The following is a 22,724-nucleotide window of genomic DNA, read 5'->3' as shown; positions in this document are numbered from 1 at the left end:
ATAGTCTATTAAGAATTTCTGTCGTCGTTGAATACTTCACTACCGTCCAAAGTCCGCAATTATAGAAAGGTGAATTATATAGTAAAGATGTAAGTTTACAGATTTTTCCTTTAATAGAATGAAAGAGAGATTAATAAAGGTAGGACTCACATTTTGAATAATAATAAAATAATAAAAAATAACTATAAAAGGAATTATATTTTCTCTATACCATATTAATATGTACAGTAGAATGACCCTTATAGAAAATGGCATTCTTACCTCCCCTATTGCATATTCCTTTGCTGTCATAAGGTTTCCTTGTAGAATTTTTTCTACTTGAGCTACTTTGGCTTCTCTCCCACCACCATCATCACTCAGACGAGAAAATAAGATGAACTGGAAGATAGCGGAGAGGTTGAAGAAGAGACGACAACAAAGAGATCAAAAAAGAGAAGAGAATAATTTATGGATTAGGATTTTGTAATTGAAAATGGACTAATTTGAGTATTATTAAGCAATTTCAGGTACCAATTTAAATTAAATTTAAGTTTGGTACACATCAAGCGTACAGCTAGAATGCCCACATAACGGTTCACGCTCCACATCATTAACGTTTAGACAGCACTTCTGCGAGAAATTAACGGAGATTCACTTTTTTGAATTTCAGGGATTTAATTGGTCATTTGTAAAAGTGGAGGACTAAATTGAATGCGATTTGAAATTCAGGGATTATTTTAGGCATTTACTCAACATGTTTTTAAACCAGCAACAAATTGAAAAAAAGTAAAAACTCACGCTATATTGCTCTGCATCTGAAACTGTGGCCGAGAAAATTTTACCGGTGGTACCGGAAAAGATTCCTAGAAAAATTGCAGTTGATGATACGGATTTGGTTCATCATGGGCATGATGGTGGAAGGATATGTTGTGTATATAAGCGCATTGCAAAGATAGAAAAGACAACATCAAGAGCCTAAATCTCTTTCTGTCCAGGTTAATCAATTTACACTTCTGCATGCCTTTATTTAAAAACGATTAGATTAGTAACTAATTAAATGTTAACTTGGTCAATTTATACAAATATCCATATCGATTGGATCCATCCTTTTTGTTTACTTGAGACCGACACTCCGCCACTATCAAATAAGGGTGTGATTCATCCCTGTGATTTCTGAATTTCTCTACCCATCATTTTTTCCGTATTTAAGAAGTGCTCCAACAATGCAAATATCAAACCAGAAGAGACTAGAATAACAGTGACTAAGAAACACAACAAAATCAAATCCCAAATTTAAGATGGATCAGAACATAATAGAGTGTTTAAACTGCTACTTTCAAAAAGGAAAATGCTTTCAAAAAGGAGAAAAGGGTTTAAAAATAACATCAACAAACGTTTATGTTGCTTAAATTAAAAGTTGCGACAAAAGCACAATGCCGAGTCTTCTTGTACTTCACATAATCCACCCTCCCAAGTTCACACTTCCATGCTGTAGGAATAGGAATCATCTCCTTTATAGCCAGAGGACAAAAGTTAAATGTAAAAAGACAGATTAAAGAAAAACGATTACAGAATAATATTTATATCATCTTTGTGATTCATAATGCAAATGGTATAGGTTGAACAGTCCTATAGCAAGAAATAGAGTTCCGTTAAGCACTTTTGACCATGATTTAAAATTTAATTTTGCATGTCATCAACATGTATAATTCCAATTTACATTGTCGATTCGCGATTCATACATATTTGCATTATCAAAGATGTGTGTTACACTAGGTTATTTGGTTTCAGGTAAGTTTTACTCTACTATAATTTTTTTTTTTTACTTTTCAGAAGACACAAATCTAAAAAATTTTATACATTAATTTAAAAGAAAACATCATTGACGTTTTCATTAAAAAAAAATATTTTTTAAAATTTAAAAATGATTAAAATGGACATTGCTGTTTTTGTTTTTAATTTTTTTTAAATTGTGATATTTTAACGAATTTAAAAAATTAAAGTTGCAGCACCCTCACAGTTGGGTCCAACACACATAATGAGTTATTTTGGAAGATAACACCCATCTGAATTCTGAACCCAATATTAAAAAAAAATATAATTTCCAAAACAATAAGGCCTTATCCCAATTTTATATAGGTGAATGCTATGGTGCCTATAATGTAGTGCCTATTTATTAAAAAGGGTTAAAAGTTATTATTTTATTTAAAAGATATAAAAATAAATAATTTTTAAAAAATCAAAACTTACTACAAAAAGTAACTTAGACAACATTTAGGCAAAAATTCATAGGCACCATAGAATTGGCCTTTTATATAATACCAGAAAATAACTAATTCAAGAAAATTCTACCGCATTAGAAAAAAGTGCAGACACAATTGAAAACATGAGTGACTCAACAAGACACCAAACACAAAATAAGGAAGCAGTAATAAAATATATGCTAGTACACCTTATATAAAACAGCAGTATAACAGATGATTCTCTCCACAAGATGTTCCTTTTCTCTAATTTCACCCAAAACATTAACTAATTTTTTGCAAATAAAATTGACCCTGGTTCACGTTTCACATTTTTCATACTAATTTTTCAAACATGCCTCATAAGAAAAACTCAAATTTATATTACTCGACATAGCATTGATATGGTCAACCACAGAGCAGATGAGAATTCATACCTAGTTAAGATACGTGCTTCAACTTGGCATATGCTAGAGCCCCTCGGTAAGACAGATATTTCGCTAAGGATATGCTCCTCCTTTTCAAATGAACCAATTTTAGCGTAAATTATGAGTCTCTTTAAAACAAGTGCATTTTGCAAGATATATGCCAAAAATTCGCGCTCCTCTGATGAGTCTGAGTAGCTTGTAAATTCAAAAATGTTCAAGTGTGACATAACACAACTAGGTACACTGGCTGGCTGTGTCCAACTGCTCTGGGGAGTTTGGTCACGAAAATATTGTACCTGACAACACGGGAAAAAATTGTCAAAGGATGCAGGCAATTAATAACAAATAGAAAATGGTGGAACTATGTAAATGTTTATACCCCATTGATATCAATTTCGAGTAGTTGAAGCTTAGGGCAGCAGCAAAGCAGTTTTATTAGGACTCCAGAATTGAAATTTGAATAACAAAGGCTCAGTTCATGTAAGCAGCTAAATTCTGGTAAGTGTAAATTCGGAGCTTCAACCAAGCACTGTATGAAAGATAATACAAAACCATTTGAAACTTGGAATATGAGCAATGGATTGTGACACTGATAAGCATATTACCTCGGTGGTCCACCATCCAAAATCCAAAATCTTTGTCTTGGAGAGTGCCTGGAGAAGTTTGGGTAGCCAAGCAACATGCTCATCCAAGGGAGCAATCTCCAAACAAGCTTCCCTTATCTTGGGAAAATCACTGATAACCAAAGTCGTTACACATGATCCCGTAAGGAATATACGGAGGTATTCAAGATTCGGGGTGTCCATTTGAATCTCACTGATTATGGGATCATCAAACTCTCTTACCTCGAATAAGCTTAGCCTCTTCAAAGAGGGGGAGAGAAAGTGTATCTTAGGGTAAAGGCTTCCATAATAATCGATGTAAAGATTTTCAAGAGCAGGGCAGCCAGATATGAAGTCGTGTTCAACAGAGACTCCTAGCAAGAGTGTTAAATCCTTGAGTAGAGGCAAATAAACCCAAGGTATATCATTGAGATCAAGATCACCCCCCAGGGTGAGGGACACAAGCGAAGCACATGTGAATATTCCATCAACATAGTCCGGATAGAATTCCTCGTAATTAAAATAGAGAATCATTTCTTGAAGGCAGGGCCCCGCAGCAGCACGTATCCACCTTCCAATGGCATTGTCAATGGCATCGTCAATCACTTTGTTGTCATCTAAGCCTCTCTGACATGAGAGGCTGAGATTTCGGATGTGGGGAAACCTGAGCTGGGATAGAACTGCATCGATAAACGCCGCGAATCTCTCATTGCTCCAATTGTGTTCGGTATCATCAAAATCAAAGACTTGGAGATCCTTCCAGAGATGGCGCCATTGTCGAGACAAGATGCTGGTGCGCACCGCATATAAGGTTGGGAGGAATGAGAGGATGTGGCACAACAACGAGTTTGGTAGGCTGCTGATAATGTCTGTGCCCATGCTTCTTTTTGATGCTGTTGATGTTTCAGCCATTTCTCCCAACTTGAGGGTGAATGATATGCAAAGAACAAGAATGAGTGAAGAATACCAAGAGTAAAAATTAAGAACAATGACGGTATATAATAAGCTAACATGTTCTGTACTTCTATAATCTATAATATATAATGGGAATATGAAAAGGATTATTGTCCAAATGGAAGTAAAAAGAGCTATATATGTGTAATATTATTATGAATGAGAAGCCGGGAAATGAGCCAAGGGGCAGAAAGTAACAGCATTATAACACCGAATTTGGTTGCAGGCATGCTGAAATGGTCAGTGTGCCAGTGAGTGTGTGTTTCAAACTTTCAATGTGTCGCGTTATTCCCAATTTGCCTTTTTCTACCACTGGTTAATACTTAGGTGTGAAAAGGATTCTTTACCCTCAAGTTTTTAGTTTACCAATATGAAAAGGATGGCATTGCTATCATTTTTTTATTCTGAGTGAATCACTGGTATCTGAATTTTGTCATCACAGATCATACTAAGTGTGTGCATTCACTGCATTGTTAGCATTTTCATATGTTACCGTTCCCACCTAAAGTAATAATAATTGAGCCTTCAACGCAATAATAAAAATTAGGGAAAATATAAGAACAACGAGAATATGTAATAAGCTAACATTATTAGGGTTAAAGGAAAACAAAAGTGCAAGGCATTGGGGAAGGTAAGTAGTACCCAGAATCTCCCCTTGATGTAGGGGTGACAATAGATAGGGTAGGTTAGGTTTTAGACCCAACCTTAACCCCATAGTTATCAAAACGAACTAATGATTAAATAAAAATATAAGAATTAAATTAAAAACAAAAATTAAAATACATGTTTTCACAAACATATTAATAATAATAAAATATCAATTTCTAGACACAACTAATGATGCAAAAAGTGATAATAAACTAATCACTAGTACAAAATACTTTCTCAATTTAAATAAACAAGAGCGAGTGAAAGATAACACAATTGATAAATCAAATCCAAGAAGTGATCTCAAAGTCAGCATCTATATCTTCTTCTATATCTTCTTAAGACAAATTTGAAGTTTGACCAACATTTTCGTCATTTTGATTTGGATCTATATCTTCCATAACATTGTTACTCAGTCAATCATTATCTTAAATCAATTAATTCCACCTTCCCTAACAGATTTGTCAGAGTATATGCATATCATATTGATTTTCTCTTATTTTTTAACAATTTGTTTACGATACCCTAAGCAGGATCAATCTTTCATCTATTACTATAAACTCTCTTTTAGTTGAACATCAGGAGTTGATGAGCTTGTTCTTGAGATGGTGGATCTTCTGATAATGGTGTTTGTGAGGAAAACATTTTTAAAATTCTAACAAAAGAAAAACAAATTACATCAATAAAAGATTTAGATAAGTGATATTCAGCAACAATTCAACTTACAGCAACAATTTAAAAGCAATAAAATGCTTCATCAATTCAACATGTTTTCCAGCAACAAAATGCAATGTTCAGAGATATATTGATTATATTCAGCAACAAATTCAACTTACAGCAACAAATTCAGCACATTCATAATTTTCAACAAATTCAACTATGATAAAATTCAAAAACAAAGAACAGGGCCGAAGGAAGCTCACCTGCCCAGGGACCAATTGACGGTAAAGGAAGCTGACCAACTGAACTGACGGCCGAATAAAAAGACGACGACCACCACCACCCGAGGGATCAGATGCTGGTTCGGTCTGCTTCTGCCGCCGGCGAAGCGAGCGCACCGAAGGCAGCGACTGAGTGCGAGACGGTGACGACACAGGCCGCGAAGACGGGTGAGACTGAGAGAGCTTGAAGGTGAGGGAGACAGTGACGAGAGACTGCGAGTCTGACAGAGAAGAGAGACTTTGAGGCCTGTGGATGGATTAGGGTTTATGGCAACCAGAAGCCCCGCGGGGGGGAAAGGGCGGCGGTTTTGGCGAAAAGCCGCCACTCGACCCGCTTTTCACCGGGTCGGATACTTGGATGGTCCAATTAGTGGCTCGGCTCGGCTTAACGACTGGGTTTTCGGTCGAACCAGCCTAGTCTGTAGCTTTTAATAAAATTCAATCATATTTTACCTGAGTTTATAAAATGTTAACTCTAATCCTATTCATTTTTAACCCGCCCGTATTTAATTTTACCTGCGGTTTATAAAAAATACAATATTCAATAATTTGATATTCTGATGAGATTTAGGATTATAATTTAATATGTATATATCGATTTGACTTATAAATAAAAGTGTTAAATTTTTAATTTAAAGTCTTAACTTAGTGATTAAAAACTTCTTATTTGAATGAAAATTTCTTAATTTATAGCGGGAACGGAAAAAAGGTGTGGACTGTGGAGGATAGGATTCAATTGGGGTTGTGATTTGAAAATTAGTGTCAAATTATATCTATAACTTCATCAGACAACTTTAATGATATTTTCCCATTTAATTTTAGAATACAATTTATAACTTCACTACAAAAACTTAAAAGAAAATTAAAATTAAAATTAAAATTAAAATTTGCCATAAAATCATCTAAAATTTTGAAACTTTAACTTTAATTTTGTATTTTTAGTGACATTTTTACATTCTTCAATTTTCTATCGATATAATTTATATAAGAATCTTATTAATGTCTTAAAAATACATTTTAATCTATCCTAAGATTACATTTTAGAAGCACCCTAAAAAAAATTTTTTAACTAAAAATTAATGCAAAAATCATGTTTTTAAGTTTCTAATGAATTGAACATATAAAAGTTTAAAAAATTTCTATTATTATACTTTTAAAATGGAATCCTTTTAAAGGAGAAGTATAGGTAACCAACACATTTTTGAACAATATGTGAACAATGTAAATTAATAAGGTTAAAAGAGTAAATTAATCTTAAATTTAATTAGTAACATTAAATTAGAGTGTAGTATATTTTTATTTGATTGATAATTGTTCATGTTGTTCAAAATAGTCATTGTTTACCTAGCACTCCCCATTTTAAAATATGCTTATTAAACTTGTTTGCATGCCTAAATTAAGAAAGTCCTCCCAAGAATTTTGCTAAAATAGTTATAGTACATGTTGAAATGTGGGAAACATCCAACGTGATAGCTTTAACCAGTAGGCACTATCTAATTAGTAATTACTAAAGTGAAAACTTATATGCAGTTAGTTGCTTTCATGTAAAATTGCTAATGGAGAACTGTCGAAATATCTAACCATTCTCAACTAGCAACTTCATATAAAAATCACCCATTACTAATTAATACCACTGGATGACTAAAATGCTTCGGAATCTGTTCATTGAAAATCAAGAGTAATAACAGACTACGTAGCTATCATACAAGACTAAACCTTAGTTCAAATTGTATTCCCAACTACATATAATGGTTGAGATGGACCAAGATAACTATGAATTTTGCCTTCATTTTTTATACCTAATCCACTTCATGACTCTTCCAATATCTCAGCAGAGCCAAGAACTGCATTGGTACTACTACCTTCCATTTGTCTTTCGGATTTGGATAGTTCTGAAGATTCCATCACCTTATCAGAGATATCTGAAGAATGGTGTACTGACTGATCATCCAGTATTTGTTCCTTCTGTACTAGTGGCTTTGGGCGTTTGATTGCTTCCGCAGCCTCTGACATAACCACCGGAGGTGGCTGAGGGGGAACCCACGTACGTTTGATTGGCTGCTGACTGGATGCAGCGTTATATCCATTATTCTCAACTCCATTATCAATCTCTCTGATTCTGGCATTTTTCGCTTGCCACGGAGGTACAGCATTGTCACTATTATCTAGGACACCGGAATTCAAGTCCTTGCCATTTACTTGAGACTGAAATACTGGGGTAGAGTTGTGTTGAACCTGACCAACTTCCCAAGGCTAGCAAGGAGAAGTTAAAGAAAATTATCAGATTCATATGCAATAATACCAAAAATTGCATTTTCTACATAAATTGCACTTTTACCAAAAATGTTCAAAGTGAGTATTGTATCACTTGTATTGGTTACTTAGAAGCCAACTCAGTAAAAAATCAGCTCAATATACCTCTCACATTTAAAAAAAAATAAACTCCTATTTACCTGGGTCCTAACATGTAATTTAACATACAAATGATTAACTCAAAAAATAAATAAATAAAACACAGCAGACAATAATTGTCAAGTGATGTCATGTTAAGCTCACATAGATGGTCACAATCAGAGTTTAAAAAACCTAGAAGGAATAATCTGGGAGATGACTCTAACAAAAACTCTTCAATAATGAATCTAATAGAAAATACAAGACTTGAGCAATATAATATAAAGTGGGAAATACAGAGAAAAAGAGGCATTTTAAAAAACCTTTGCTCTTGGTGCTAAGCGAGGATTTGAAGGTTGCTGATTTGGGTTGGGGGGTGAATCATCGATATCCTACATCAAAACCTCGTATCATATAACTAGCACCAACCACACAAAATTGGTAAATAAAATATAAAATAGTAATATCATTTGCACATCACAATATTTTACTCAGCAATGACTACTCCTTTCACTTCAACCAATAGTCTATCCTATGAAACTAATTGGTCCACAAAAAGTCTATGGTTAGATGTGCAAATGCAATTATTAAGAAGAAAAAGAACAAAGGTTTACCCTGATGTTAGAAGGCTTCTCCCCTCTCTGGATCATAGCCATTATCTGCCAAAAAAAAAAAGCAAAGAAAAATCATTATAATCATAGTCATCATCATCGTCATAATTATAATTATAAATTACAACAAAGCCTATTCAGCTAGATGGGGTCAGATATATGGATCAAATGATACCATATTGCTCTATCAATAGATCGTATGTGTCAGCCCATTTATAGTTAAAACCCATTTAATAGGATTAATAAGAATACTAAAACTCTAAAAGTAACTGAATGAAAGAATTAGTGGTTGAGCCCATAGCCTAACAGTAGTCTTCTACAAGTCTCACTTGAGATCCATGTCCTGTGTTTGAATGAACCAAACAAAATAAACAATACTCCAGGATCTCACGTTGCATATTTTAGAAGACAATTTGTTCAATATTGAAAGGGGATGGCATGAATAAGCGGCATGAACACTGCATCTGGCACTCAAGCATGTTATTATCAGTACCAACAACCAACTAAGGAAAAAACGAAATAACAGACTAAAATCACTATTTCGTTTTGCGAGTTGAAAATCCCTATGCACACATTTTCACATTACTAGTTGGAAATCCAATCATGAACACCAATTCACATGTGTTGTCTCTGGCACTTTCAGAAGCACAACTCAGAGAAATTGGCCATAAATAAACTATAATTTCAAATGATAATCTAACAATTAGTAAAAAGGGCTCAACATGTAACTGCTTTTTTTGGTGTCAAATCTTGTATTCCTATAACATCCCAATCAGTTTTTGTTTACTATTTGCCTCTCTTTATAATAACTTTCATGTTCTAATAATGTTTTCAAATATAATAATAATAATAATAATAATAATAATAATAATAATAATAATAATAATAATAAATAAATAAATAAATAAATAAATATATACTAAAGAACAATGGATTGACAATCACTCCATAAGAATAATGGTCCCTCAGTCAAAGCCTGTATTTTTGCCAATCCAGTATCAACCATAGCACTTCCAAGTTCCAAACAACAAAAGGAAAAGAGAAGGAAAGAGATAATAAGAAAACAAGACAGTGACTTACCTCCATATATGACTTTGGATGGGGAGCACTAGATGGTTCAACAGAAGCAGGTTGGGATGAAGATGTCACTGCACATTGACATTCTAGTCATAGGTAAGCATTTATAAAACCACATTGATTTACTTAAGACATAATTGATGTATAACAACCTGAATGTAGGCCATAATCCCGCTTCCCATTTACAATGACCGGCTGCACACAATACAGAAATTACAGTTGTCAAAAAAAAAAATATTCTAAAAAATCAAATGGGATCAGATAAAAAGGTATGCCAGAATTCTTTAAAGAAGTTGAAGATTCCCTAACATGTATATTTATATCTGACCTTTGAGCTAGCTTGATTGACTTGGTAATCTTCTTGCCTCGAGTAAGAGGCTCCACTGGATGCTATTTTAAGTCCACCAATTTGGCATAAACACAAGGTATCCAATTAGAAATACTGTACTAGCAAAAATCTTTTGGAAAGAAATTGAGTACTAGTATAAATCTTTTCTCTAGCTGTGATAGAATTTCTGACATGCAAAGCCACCATCATTTTCAAGAAGCGAAAAAATGAACTTCCTGATACAGCCATGAAGCTCGAAGTCCAGTTTAAATACTAATGTCCTAGTACCATATGATTCATTAATTCTCTTGTTTATCATCCATAAGCCAAATCATCAGTATCATAAATGCAAAGTTGCACTCTAGCAGGGAATATATTCACACAATTTCACCAATGACCCAACCACATGTATTCTGAACAAAAATATGCAAATGCCTTCAGAATTCATAGAATTGGAAATTCTTTTTCCAAGCCTACTATATAAAATTTCCAAATTACCTTCCAATCTTCTTATTTCATTATTCATAAACTTCATCTCCTGCACTTGCTTATCCAAAAGGCTAACAACATCCAAAAAGTATCTCCTCTCTGCAATGAAGATCAAGCAAATACATTCATTATTTGGCAACAGTAAGATGCCAAGGAAAGTGGAAGTAGACAATATTTTTATGGCATCAAATTTTGTTATATTAAGCCACCTTCACTTCTACAAGCCAGAATTTCTTGGTTTGCTTTTGCTGACTCCGCGGCTGCAGCTGCAGCTGCTTTTGCAGCTTGTGAAACTTCTTCCACCACGGTCGGTTTTGAATCTGTGCTCTCTAATTGGTCGTATTCTTCCTCTAAAACGATCTTCCGTATCCAAGATTTTAAACGCGGAAGGATGGACTTCTAAAACATGGGGTATGCATTCAGAGTTCAGTGCAGGTCAAACCAAATGCAAAGAGCATGAATTTAGATACTAGAAGAGAAAATACGCTTCCATCCATTACAATGCTTGTTATGATAAGACCATGCAGAGAGGTTAGTGAAAACACCTTAATTAAGATAGCTGTTCCAGCGCCTGAAACAACCAGAAACCCAACTGCAACAAGGGCATGGGACCAGTGAAAAGAGTAGCGTGAGGAAGTTCTCGACAAAGTAGTAACACCAGCGGAACCAGATACACCTGGCTGCAAAGCTTGTGATTGTGCTGAACGCTGAACATCTGGTGTGTTTGCTTCAATTGCATATTGGTGAGTAATACTATTACAGTAACCAAAGTATACACGAAATTGAAAGAAGAAATTGGGTTCTTTTTTAACAGACTAACAAAAAATGGAGAATTACTCAACCATAACTCGGGTGGAAATGTGAACAGAAATATAATAACACCAAACTACAACTGCAACTTCAACATTAGATATTTTACCTTGATTTGCACCAGCTGTCTGCTCGCTCGGCTGTGAATCCTGTTTTTTAAATGCAGGTGAGGATCAAAGCAGATTAACACAAAAGAAAGTGACAACAAACAAACTGGTTGACTGAATATGAACAAGCAATAGAGCATCTAGAAAATGAAAAACCAATCAAACAAGAAGCTTACAGGCACACGGCGAAAGGCCTCATCTATCTCCTCCTTTGTGAGCCCTTTCTTCTCAAGGAAATTTCGACGGTATATGACGGGGGAGCCTCTAACTTTCGGGTGCGAAAGAAACTTCACTGCATTCTGAACTTGCTCCTCCCGCATTGGTTCGGTGTTCACAAAGACCGACGCCTTCGAATTCTGCTTAGAAGCATCTTCCCCAGCGTCTTGCTGATCCACATTTGTTGGTTTCCCAAATTCAGCACCTACACCTCCAACAAAAATGAACTATATGAATAAATTTCACTATGACCAAAACAATATAACCAGCAACTTAGACAAGACACTCTGGTAGCCAATTCCGATCAATAATAAAAATATTAGTGCAATAAATATCAAAAGCAACAGAAATAACTATTCAAAGCATTTAATAATTATTATTAATAACAATAATCAAAGTTTTAGGCAGAAATCAAACCATCGTATCCTTTAGTAACCGCTTAATTATGTAAGTTAAACATGTCATAGCAAGTTATAATATGTACAACATTCCATTCCCACAAAATCTCATCATAAACTTATATAAATCATGTGTTAATTCCCAAAAATCTTAGAAAGCAGAGAGTTATTTACATACATAACTATTATTAGTTCGATCAAGTGCAAAAGTAAAAATAGACTAATTACTGAAAGAAAAATGGGGAAAAGAGGATAAATTGGAACCTGTGTTTTGAGGAGGCATGGTTTTGTTTGCGAAATTGGTAGTTTGAGTTTAGAGGGAGAAGTGATAGATCTGAATTTGGGATTGGATCATCTCAGCTCAAAGCTCGTATATGTGTATACCTTTGATGATTGATGAGTGTGTTTCAGACTCGGTGAAGATCAAAGAGTAGCTTCAACATTCAACAGTGACAACTCCACCGAGAATTTGCAAGAATGGCTAGGGAAGCTATCAAGCTAAGACCGAAAACAACAAGGGTAAAATGGGTACATCATATCGTTTCATGATAAGATAATTTTTTTTTTAAATTTCAATTTCTTCTTTGCGGCTGATTAATTTAGGAATCTATTGTATATTGAATTATTGTGCATGTATAGAAAGAGACTTAAAAATCTAGCATTATCATATTTTATTAACATAAAAAATTAATTATTCATATAAAATAATATTAAAATATAAAATATATATTAAAAATATTTAAAACAAAACATATAAATATATATAAATCTATGATGCTTGTATTTGATAATTATTTTTTAATATCTATAAAAATAAAATATATAAAAATATTATATACACATCATAAATTAACCATGAAATCAGTTATTATATACTTAAATATTTATATATATTGATTTACTTTTTTTTATTAAATAATCAACTATTAAAATAACCAAATTTACTATAATAAAATAATAAATATGTTTACGATAGTATAATAAAACTTTTTATGAAATGTTAGATATATATTTTTATATACAGTAATTAATTAGTGACTAATTTTAAGTAAACATGTATCATGATTAAAATATGTATGGTCTATAATCACCAAAAAATATGTATTGTACTCTTGTGTATGTTGGTTTCCATTTAACTTGGCGTTTTGTGATGCCAGAAGAAAAATGGCACGCACTTTAAGTAAATTTGGACGCTATAGAAGACTGATTAAAAACTTTTATATTACAGAAATGCTAATAAAAGTTGAGTAAAATTACAAAGTTCTTCAAATTAATTAAACCACTATTCCATGTAAATCAATTTTTAATTCCCTCCCGAATACACACACCACTTGTGAAATATTGACTCCAATTGATCGTTACAAACATTAGTCATTAATGATACGTTATTTGAGTGTGGTAAATTTGATTTTGTAAGTCCACTTGAAATAGTCTAATAGTGAAAAATTGAGTAATATACTAATATGTATAAATTCTTAGAGTTAAATCTCATTCGGCAAAAAAAAAGCCAAAACAATTTTGCAAAGTTATCCACATATAAATTAGAATAGATAAAGCTAAATAATGAAAGGAAACAGAAAATTCTTAATCCCAAAAAAACAAGGGAGGTCAAAATAAAATGTAATTAAGCACCCGCCGAGGGAAAAAATAAAAGGAATAAAATAAGAGAGCAAACTCAGTAAAGAGAGATAATGCAGATCACGCAAGAAAATAAACAAAGTTGATTTTATGTTAACCAAACTAATATCATTGATGAATATGACTACTATTTAAACGAAGTTCCAACAAACTTTGGTTTAAGTTATATGACATGGATAATCATAGTTTTGAAAAGCATGCATTAATACTATACATCATATCATTCATATGTATCATAACATACGGTGGATGTTCCTCTAATCCCATTACATCTATTTCCAATTGTCCATTATAGCAAGAGTTAGTTACACATTACTACAAGGCAAGGAAGCTGTCATCTACTCAAAAGTGTTAAATACATATGATGATTTGAGCATTGTAGGGGAAAGGTTGATGCATCCACCCTTCCCGAACCAAAAGAGGAGGGAAGCTTGTGTACCTGATCTTCAATATTCTCACCACCGAAATAGTTAGATTAAACAATAATTCTTGCCTCTTGAATGTCATTTCTATTGAAATTAAAAGCTTATGATTAACTAAACAATAATCTTTTGACCATAGACTTGTTGCATTGCAAACCAGGCACCGAGATAAATTTCTAGTAATGCTAAAAAGGACTGCACCATGGGAATGATGATATTGGGAAGACAAACAAAACTGGCAAATGCATAATAATATAGGCTGCAATATTGTGCTATGAAATTCTTCAATAAAGAGTTACCTAAAGTCAATTCCGAGTTAGAGAAACCGTTTATTACAAACCATGACATTTAGAGTTCGAATAACTGTTTACATCGAAACAATATATAAAGCTCTACGTGTTAAAACTAAATAAATTAATTAAACAGCAGAGTATATATCAAAGGGCAAAAATATAATACAGTGGAATAGTGGATAACATAACTTTGGGGATAAAATACTCACAATTAATAAACAATAAACCATTTTACTATATTGCTAATATATTCGTATAAAACGGCCTGTATGTTTTGTGAAACAAACATCAAACAAGTCAGATATTTTATTGACATAAAGGAAGAAAGTACAAGCCAATTCCAAAACCACCAAACCAAACCCCAGCAATCATTTGAAGAGCTCATTTTTCAATGCCCAAGGAATCAGACCAGACAAATTAATCCTTATAAAAAGCAATCAAAAGCTTCAACAAATATTTGAGGAACACAAGTGAATAAGTGATATTGACACATAAATTGGACCAAAGATGCAGTCTTTCATTTAAAACTATTTTAAAGGCAAAACACAAAGAGAGAATAGAGATGGTGAGAGATTGTACCATACATAATGTTGGCTACTCAGGTAACTTTTAATTTGCATGTTTTGGAGCTCCTGGGTATGGTAGATAACTCCTGGCGGATGCGATGTTTATACTTTAGGCCAAGACTACGATGAGCATGGATTTTCATTGTCTTCAAAATAGGTCCTCTCTCTAAAAGATATGCAACAAATGCATGTTCATCTGCAGAGTCTTGATATCCTTTAAATTCAAAAATCTTGAGATGTGATATAACACAATCAGGATCCTTCATTGGCAGTGTCCAACAATTAGGTTCCTCAGGTTCCACAGTAGAAACTTTCTGGCAACAATAAACAAAACTTTTCAAAATATGCAAGCAAGTAATGAACATAAATAGACACACAGCTAAATTAGAAAAGTGATCATACCTCCCGATTATGAAGAGTGAGAACTTGAAGCATGTGGCAGTTATGGAGCAACTTTATCAGAAATCCGGAGTTGAAATATGGAATTTCAAGCTCTAGATTAAGTAAACGGGAAAATTCTGGCAATTCAAAAGCAGGCGCAACAAGCAAGCACTGTGTGTAGAAGATAAGAAGATAATAAACACAACACATAACTACAATTAAAATTCACCAAAAATTGGAATAAGTTACATCGAGTAATCCATTGAATGGACAACGGAATAACGATAAGAATATCACCTCCATAGTGGAAAGTTTCAAGTCCAACAGTTTTGTTTGGCGGAGTGCCTTGAGAAGCTCAAGCATCCAACCAACCTGCTCTTTGTCTTGATCAATATCAAGGTGAGCTTCCACCATGTTTGGATAATTGCTAATTGAAACCTGTAAGCATCTTGCCCATAATGTGATACTTAGGTATTCAAGTAATGGGGTGTCTATCACAAGATCCTCAATATCATTAAGATCTTCTTCGGTGTCATCAGCCTGTATTAAGGTTAAACGCTTCAACGAACCAGGCATTTGGATTACAGGAGGATCGCTCGCATTAAGTGGGAAGGATTCATGTAAAGTGAGCCTGAGATTTTCAAGAGCCCAGCAACCATCTAAAACAAACTCCGGGTCCACATAATTGAGATCTAACTCCAGGTTCTTGAGGGATGGCAAATCAACAAATCCATCATAAACAGTCAAAATCATATGACCTTTCAAAACAAGGGATTCGAGTGATGCACTGGTTAATACCTCTTCAGGCAATTTGATATCCCGATTTCCAAACTCATTGCAAGGGAGAGATAAATCGAGATACAGCTCTTGGAGGTGGGGTCCAACAACAGTATGAATCCATGTTTTGATGGTTTTCTTTTCACCTCTAGGTATATCACAAGCGAGGCGAAGCTTCTTGACATGGGGAGCCTTGCGTTGAGCGAAAACTGCATTGACGAAAGCAATGAATCGATGTGGCCCACCAGGCAGATAATAAGGACTATGTTTACTATTGTCCAAGTCCAAGACTAGAACATCCATCCAGAGGTGGCGCCACCGGCGAGCGAGGACGCTGGTGGCCATGGCACATCTTGTTGGGAGGAACGAGAGAATGTGGCAAAGCAAGGAATCCGGTAAGGTACTGATTAGGTCTATTTTGGGGGTTCCTGTTCTTGTTGAGTCCTCTTCTTCTACTTTCCTTTGCTTCCGCTTCGGCATTGTCAATTTTGACGACACTACTGAAAATGAAAATGAAGCAATGAACGAATCGATTGAGCTGGATTTGTTTGGGATCGAAAACCTTTCCATGCACAGCATAAGTACATGGCTCAGTTAAATAACTACAAACATTCTCAAGTGAATGTGTGAATGCTAGTCAATCTACGTTAAATAAAATGAAGAGTTAGTTAGTGGAAGAGGCGTACCAATGGTGTCGCAGCTGATGATGACTTGTGAGTGCGTTACCGTGAAATCTTGAGCGGTGGGTGGTAGATGGCCGGCCAAGACGGTGGTTACTGGTTAGGGTTAGACTTTTTGGATTTTGAGTAAGACTGTAAGAGAGCAGAGGTGGCACCGTGTTGGTGCGTAAAAAGGTGACTTGGATTAAAAATTGGGCTTCAGCTGGGAGGGAATGGTAAAAAAGTAAAAAACAAAATGAGTTGGCTTAGAAAAAGTGATTCGGGTTTGAGTGACGTTTGCTTGTAAGATCAGTTTGAATCTTGACGCACATTTTTTACCCCAATTCCGTTACTCAGATTCTTTTTTTTTTTGGTGACTTGTTACTCATATTTAGGACTGTAAATGAGTCAAGCCAGCTCGAATTCGACTCATTAATAGCTCGATAAGTTAAACTCGTGAGCTAAGTTTGAGCTTGGATTTGAACTCATAAATTAAATAAGTCGAATTTGAGCTTGGATAAATTTAGCTCATTAACTCGTGAGCTAACTCAATTATATATATAATATTAAAAGTACAGATTAAATGCATATAAGATATGCGTATTAATAATTTAATATATATATAATTTTACATATATATTAATATTCTTAATTGTTTAAAATATTATAGTCTTTTTTATATATAATTTTGATATAGGACATAAATAAAAAATTTATAATTGATAGATAGAAAATATATTAAATTTATTTTTTTAATTTTTTTAATATATATAAGTTATAATTTATTGTTATAGAATTATAGATTATGGTGGTCAAACGAAATCTATATGTAAACGGTCTCTCTGTAGACATGATACATGACAGAGCACAATGGCGTCGTTTGATTCATGTAGCCGACCCCACTTAGTGGGACAAGGCTTTGTTGTTGTTGTTGTTGTTCTTATTATTTGAGTCAGTTCGTGAGCTCGAGCCAGCTCGTGAGCTTTCGTTGAGCCGAGGTTGAACTTACGAAATAAGCTCAATTATTAATGAGTCGAGCCGTTAAGCACTTAAGCTTAATTTTTGTAAGACGAGCTTGAACTTGGTCTAGCTTGACTCAACTCTACTCACTTCCAGTCATACTCAAATTCTTTATAATAACATTAATTTTACAAAAATATTTTCTTAACAACTAACAATTAACCCACACTCTCTTTTATTCATTAAAAAATAATCTAAATATACAATTAGTTAACAACTCCTCATTTTTTGGGATATTCATGGATCAGATGGAATCCGCTGTATTTATTTGTATCTAATCCAAAATTTTTGTGAATATGATCCGATCCAGCTTCTGCTTCTTTACTGACGGCAGCAATGCCACTCATTGCCACCAGACGCTCTCCCGACTACCGCTAATCTCTATCTTGTCTGCCAGCTTCCATCACTAGTCCTCAACGGTGATATCTATCTGTATTTTAAGCTACCACTGTGATTGTGTTTACTTTACAGTTGCCTTAACTAGAGAGAGTGCGAGAAAGAAAGAGAAAATCAAAGAAAGAATTGATTTCTAAAAGTAACCATGAGTTTAAGTTTGTTCACCTGGTCTCGATTTCAAATGCTCTTATTTACACTTTCAAATTCTGATCCCAAAAGAGAAATACCCCGCTCAATTATTCATATTATTAACAATGGTGTATTAATAATATTTTTCTGCAAATATTTTGACTATTATACCTTCTCTTCACTATTTTTGCTTTCATATGTCGTGTAATTATGTCATTTTAACATTAAACACGCGGGTCAGATGCTGAAGTCATCCAGTTGTCAAGCAAAGAATCTAGCACTAAGTTACTTATTATATATTAAAATAGATAATAGATATCGTTAGTTTCCTTGTTTGATAGATATTTTTGTCACCGGTCACAAAGTTAATGGAAATTATAGTTTTGAAAATCATGCATTAATAAGGAAAAGAGAGTTTGTAACACTCAAAATCATATCATTCTTATATATCAACTATCAAGTCCAGCAAAATATATGGTGGAATTCCTCTAATCCCATTACATCTATTTCAAATTGTCCGTTATAGCAAGAGTTAGTTATACATTACTACAAGGCAAGGAAGTGTTAAATACATAAAGTGATTTGAGGCTTGCAGTGGCAAGGTTGATGCATTTACCCTTCCCGAACCACAAGAGGAAGGAAGCTTGTGTACCCGATCTTCAATATTCTCAGCACGAAATAATTAGATTAAACAATCATTCATGCCTCTTGAATGTCATTTCAATTGAGATTAAAAGCATATGATTAACTAAACATTAAACAACAATCTTTTGACCATAGAATTGTTGCATAGCAAACCAGGGACCGAGATAAATTTCTATTAAAGCTAAAAGGACTGCAACACGGGCTATATATATATAACAATTAGGGAAGACTAAAAAGAAAACGGGCAAATGCATAATAATATAGGCTGCAATATTGTGCTATAAAATACTTCCGTAAAAAATTACCTAAATTCAATTCACAATTAGAGAAACCATTTATTACAAACCATGATATCTAGAGTTTCAACAACTATTTACATCCAAAAAATATAAAGCTCTACATGCTAAAAGTAAATAAAATAATTAAACAGCAGAGTATCTATCAAAGGGCAAAAATATTATGCAGTGGAACATAACTTAGGGGCTAATATACTCACAATTAATAAACAATAAACCATTTTACTGCATTGCTAATATATTCGTAAAAAACGGCCTGTTTGTCTTCTGAAACAACCACCAAAAGAGTAAAAAACATTGTATTGTGAAAACTATGCATATTCTAAAGGGCAAAACTTCTGTATGTTTTGCAAAACAAACATCAAAGAAGTCAAAGATATTCTATTGACATTGAGGGAGAAGGTACAAGCAAATTCCAGAACTACCAAACCAAACCCCAGCAATGATTTGAAGAGTAATTCAAATAATCCGATCAGACAAAGTAATCCATGTAAAAAGTAATCAAAAGCTTCAACAAATATTTGAAGAACACAAGTGACATTGACGAATGAATTGGACCAAAGATGCAGTCTTTCATTTAATACAAATTGTAAGGCAAATCAAGAAGAGAGAATAGAGACGGTGAGAGATTGTACCATATGTAACTGTTGGCTACTCAGGTAACTATTAATCGGCATGTTTTGGAGCTCCTTGGTACCATAGATAATTCCTGGTGGATGCGCTGTTTATACGTTAGGCCAAGAGTAGGATCAGCATGGATTTTCATTGTCTTCAAAATAGGTCCTCTCTCTAAAAGATATGCAACAAATCCATGTTCATCTGCAGAGTCTTTATATCCTTTAAATTCAAACATCTTGAGATGTGATATAACACAATCAGGATCCTTCATTGGCAGTGTCCAACAACTAGGTTCCTCAGGTTCCACTGTGGAAACATTCTGGCAACAGTAAACAAAACTTTTCAAAATGTGCAAGCAAGTAATGAACAGAAATAGACACAGCTAAACTAGAAAAGTGATCATACCTCCTGATTATGAAGAGTGAGAACTTGAAGTATATGGCAGTTATGAAGCAATTTTATCAGAAATCCCGAGTCGAAATAAGGAATTTGAAGCTCTAGATTAAGTAAACGGGGAAATTCTGGCAACTCAAAAGCAGGAGCACCAAGCAAGCACTGTGTGTAGAAGATAAGAAGATAATAAACACAACACATAACTACAACTAAAATGCACCAAAAACTGGAATAAATACATCGAGTAATCCGTTGAATGGACAATGGAATAAGGATAATAATATTACCTCCATAGTGGAAAGTTTCAAGTCCAACAGTTTTGTTTGGCGGAGTGCCTTGAGAAGCTCAAGCACCCAACCAACCTGCTCTTGGTCTTGATCAATATCAATATGAGCTTCCACCATGTTGGGATAATCGCTAATTGAAACCTGTAAACATCTTGCCCATAATGTGATACTTAGGTATTCGAGTAACGGGGTGTCTATCACAAGATCCTCAATATCATTAATATCTTCTTCGATGTCATCATCTTGTATTAAGGTTAAACGCTTCAACGAAACAGGCATGTAGATTTCAGGAGGTTGGCTCGCATTAAGTGGGAACGATTCGTGTAAAGTGAGCTTGAGATTTTCAAGAACCGGGCAACCAAGTAAAACAAAGTCTGGGTCCACATAATTGAGATCCAACTCTAGGTTCTTGAGGGATGGCAAATCAACAAATCCATCATAAACAGTCAAAAACACATGGCCTTTCAAAACAAGAGACTCGAGTGATGCACTGGTTAATACCTCTTCAGGCAATTTGATATGTCGATCCCCAAACTCATTGCAAGCAAACGATAAATCGAGATACATCTCTTGGAGGTGGGGTCCAACAACAGTACGAATCCATGTTTTGATGGTTTTCTTTTCACCTCTAGGTATATCACAAGCGAGGCGAAGCTTCTCGACACGGAGAGCCTTGCGTTGAGCGAAAACTGCATTGACGAAAGCAATGAATCGGTGTGTCCCTCCAGGTAGATAATAAGGACTATGTTTACTATTGTCTAAGTCCAACGCTAGAAGATCCTTCCAGAGGTGGCGCCACCGGCGAGCGAGGACGCTGGTGGCCATGGCACATCTTGTTGGGAGGAACGAGAGAATGTGGCAAAGCAGGGAATCCGGTAAGCTACTGATTAGGTCTATTTTGGGGGTTCCTTTTCTTGTTGATTCCTCCTCTTCTACTTTTCTTTGCTTCCCTTTCGGCATTGTCAATTTTGACGACACTACTGAAAATGTAAATGAAGGAATGAATGAACCGATTGAGCTGGATTTGTTTGGGATTGAAAACCTTTTCATGCACAGCATAAGTCTAAAGAAGGAATAGCGGTTAGGGCTGGCGATGGCAACGGAGAGGGTAGAACAGGATTTGAACTCTCCTCAATCCCTACCACTGCCATGTACATTGAATTTTCTTTTAAATTTTATTTTAATTCTTTGGTTGAAAATCTCGCAATTTTAATTCGATTGACATCCTAAAATTTTCGACCTTATTCTATTTGACTTTATATGGAGGAAAATTAATTTTTGTGAAACAAATATAAAATTTAATTATTTTATATTATATATATTAATAAAATAAAAAATTAAAATTAATAAAATTAAAAAAATCATAAAAATATAAATAATAGAATCATTAAATTTTTAATAAAATTAAAATAACACAAATAAAAATAAATATTTTGTCATTTATTTTAGGGCAATTTACTTAAATAAATAGAATGAGAGATTTCTTTATCTAAATGTGCAAAACTGTTTGTTGTTACGTGGATGTGCAAAACTCCATTTCTATGTAATCCGTGGCAACCCACCACGATTTCAAAACATGCATAAACCGTGGCAGGTCCCAGCGGATTAGGAGCAAAATTTTTTGAGTGTAAACCGTGGTAGGTCACCACGGTTTACGAAGAAAAAATGGCAAGCATAAACCGTGGAGAGTCACCACGGTTTATGAGGAAAGTTTGTTGCACATAAAATCCCTGTTGGTTTCCACGGTTTACTATGACGGGAAGTCTATATATATGTGGGTGATTCAAGCTCCATAAGAAATCATTCTCACAATGGCTAGTGAGGAAGAGAGTTTTCTTGCCCTGGTGCATTGCTCTGGGAAAATAAAAAAAAAAAGCAAAAGCCAAGGTGTGAAGTTCACCGACAGAGAACCACTAAGTATTTTTATCAGTTCGTCGATGAGTTTGTCAGATTTGAAGAACAGCATCTTGGAGAAGTTTGGCGTG

At 34.3% G+C, this 22,724-nt stretch overlaps 4 protein-coding genes across 9 annotated transcripts; all 4 read right to left on the bottom strand.

Annotated features, from left to right (window-relative positions):
* Nucleotides 1-1,209: 1,209 nt before the first annotated feature.
* LOC112709952 (FBD-associated F-box protein At5g38590) lies at nt 1,210-6,194 on the bottom strand. 2 transcript variants are annotated; one of them, XM_025761962.3, is made up of 5 exons: nt 5,775-6,194; nt 3,253-4,170; nt 3,027-3,176; nt 2,657-2,943; nt 1,210-1,490 (listed from the first exon to the last, which is right to left on the bottom strand). In XM_025761962.3, exons 2-5 carry the CDS (start codon nt 4,159-4,161, stop codon nt 1,484-1,486), a joined length of 1,353 nt encoding a protein of 450 aa, XP_025617747.1. In that variant the 5' UTR covers nt 4,162-4,170; nt 5,775-6,194; the 3' UTR covers nt 1,210-1,483. The 2 variants fall into 2 exon arrangements, with proteins under 2 accessions (XP_025617747.1, XP_025617748.1); XM_025761963.3 differs by lacking the exon at nt 3,027-3,176 and having other exon boundaries at nt 5,775-6,116.
* Nucleotides 6,195-7,430: 1,236 nt separating this feature from the next.
* Nucleotides 7,431-12,828, bottom strand: LOC112709950 (peroxisomal membrane protein PEX14). 4 transcript variants are annotated; one of them, XM_025761960.3, is made up of 12 exons: nt 12,484-12,820; nt 11,782-12,026; nt 11,608-11,647; nt 11,234-11,403; nt 10,898-11,087; nt 10,698-10,787; nt 10,200-10,261; nt 10,024-10,066; nt 9,875-9,942; nt 8,798-8,842; nt 8,507-8,575; nt 7,431-8,045 (listed from the first exon to the last, which is right to left on the bottom strand). In XM_025761960.3, exons 1-12 carry the CDS (start codon nt 12,500-12,502, stop codon nt 7,602-7,604), a joined length of 1,485 nt encoding a protein of 494 aa, XP_025617745.1. In that variant the 5' UTR covers nt 12,503-12,820; the 3' UTR covers nt 7,431-7,601. The 4 variants fall into 4 exon arrangements, with proteins under 4 accessions (XP_025617745.1, XP_025617744.1, XP_072058390.1 ...); XM_025761959.3 differs by having other exon boundaries at nt 11,234-11,415; nt 12,484-12,819; XM_072202289.1 differs by lacking the exon at nt 8,507-8,575 and having other exon boundaries at nt 12,484-12,828.
* A 1,212-nt stretch (nt 12,829-14,040) lies between these two features.
* Nucleotides 14,041-17,137, bottom strand: LOC112709949 (F-box/FBD/LRR-repeat protein At4g26340). Of its 2 annotated transcripts, none has more exons than XM_025761957.3 (5): nt 16,983-17,137; nt 15,817-16,796; nt 15,541-15,690; nt 15,152-15,452; nt 14,041-14,301 (listed from the first exon to the last, which is right to left on the bottom strand). In XM_025761957.3, exons 2-4 carry the CDS (start codon nt 16,774-16,776, stop codon nt 15,171-15,173), a joined length of 1,392 nt encoding a protein of 463 aa, XP_025617742.1. In that variant the 5' UTR covers nt 16,777-16,796; nt 16,983-17,137; the 3' UTR covers nt 14,041-14,301; nt 15,152-15,170. The 2 variants fall into 2 exon arrangements, with proteins under 2 accessions (XP_025617742.1, XP_025617743.1); XM_025761958.3 differs by having other exon boundaries at nt 15,157-15,452; nt 16,983-17,128.
* A 1,778-nt stretch (nt 17,138-18,915) lies between these two features.
* On the bottom strand, nt 18,916-21,933 carry LOC112709948 (F-box/FBD/LRR-repeat protein At4g26340-like). Its single transcript, XM_025761956.3, has 4 exons — nt 20,740-21,933; nt 20,465-20,614; nt 20,077-20,378; nt 18,916-19,157 (listed from the first exon to the last, which is right to left on the bottom strand). The coding sequence occupies exons 1-3, from the start codon at nt 21,796-21,798 to the stop codon at nt 20,097-20,099; spliced, it is 1,491 nt and encodes a 496-aa protein (XP_025617741.1). The 5' UTR covers nt 21,799-21,933; the 3' UTR covers nt 18,916-19,157; nt 20,077-20,096.
* Nucleotides 21,934-22,724: the final 791 nt, after the last annotated feature.

This window comes from Arachis hypogaea, chromosome 9 (assembly GCF_003086295.3).
Source record: "Arachis hypogaea cultivar Tifrunner chromosome 9, arahy.Tifrunner.gnm2.J5K5, whole genome shotgun sequence".
Taxonomy (NCBI): Eukaryota; Viridiplantae; Streptophyta; class Magnoliopsida; order Fabales; family Fabaceae; genus Arachis; species Arachis hypogaea.
This window is presented reverse-complemented; position numbering and strand designations above follow the sequence as displayed.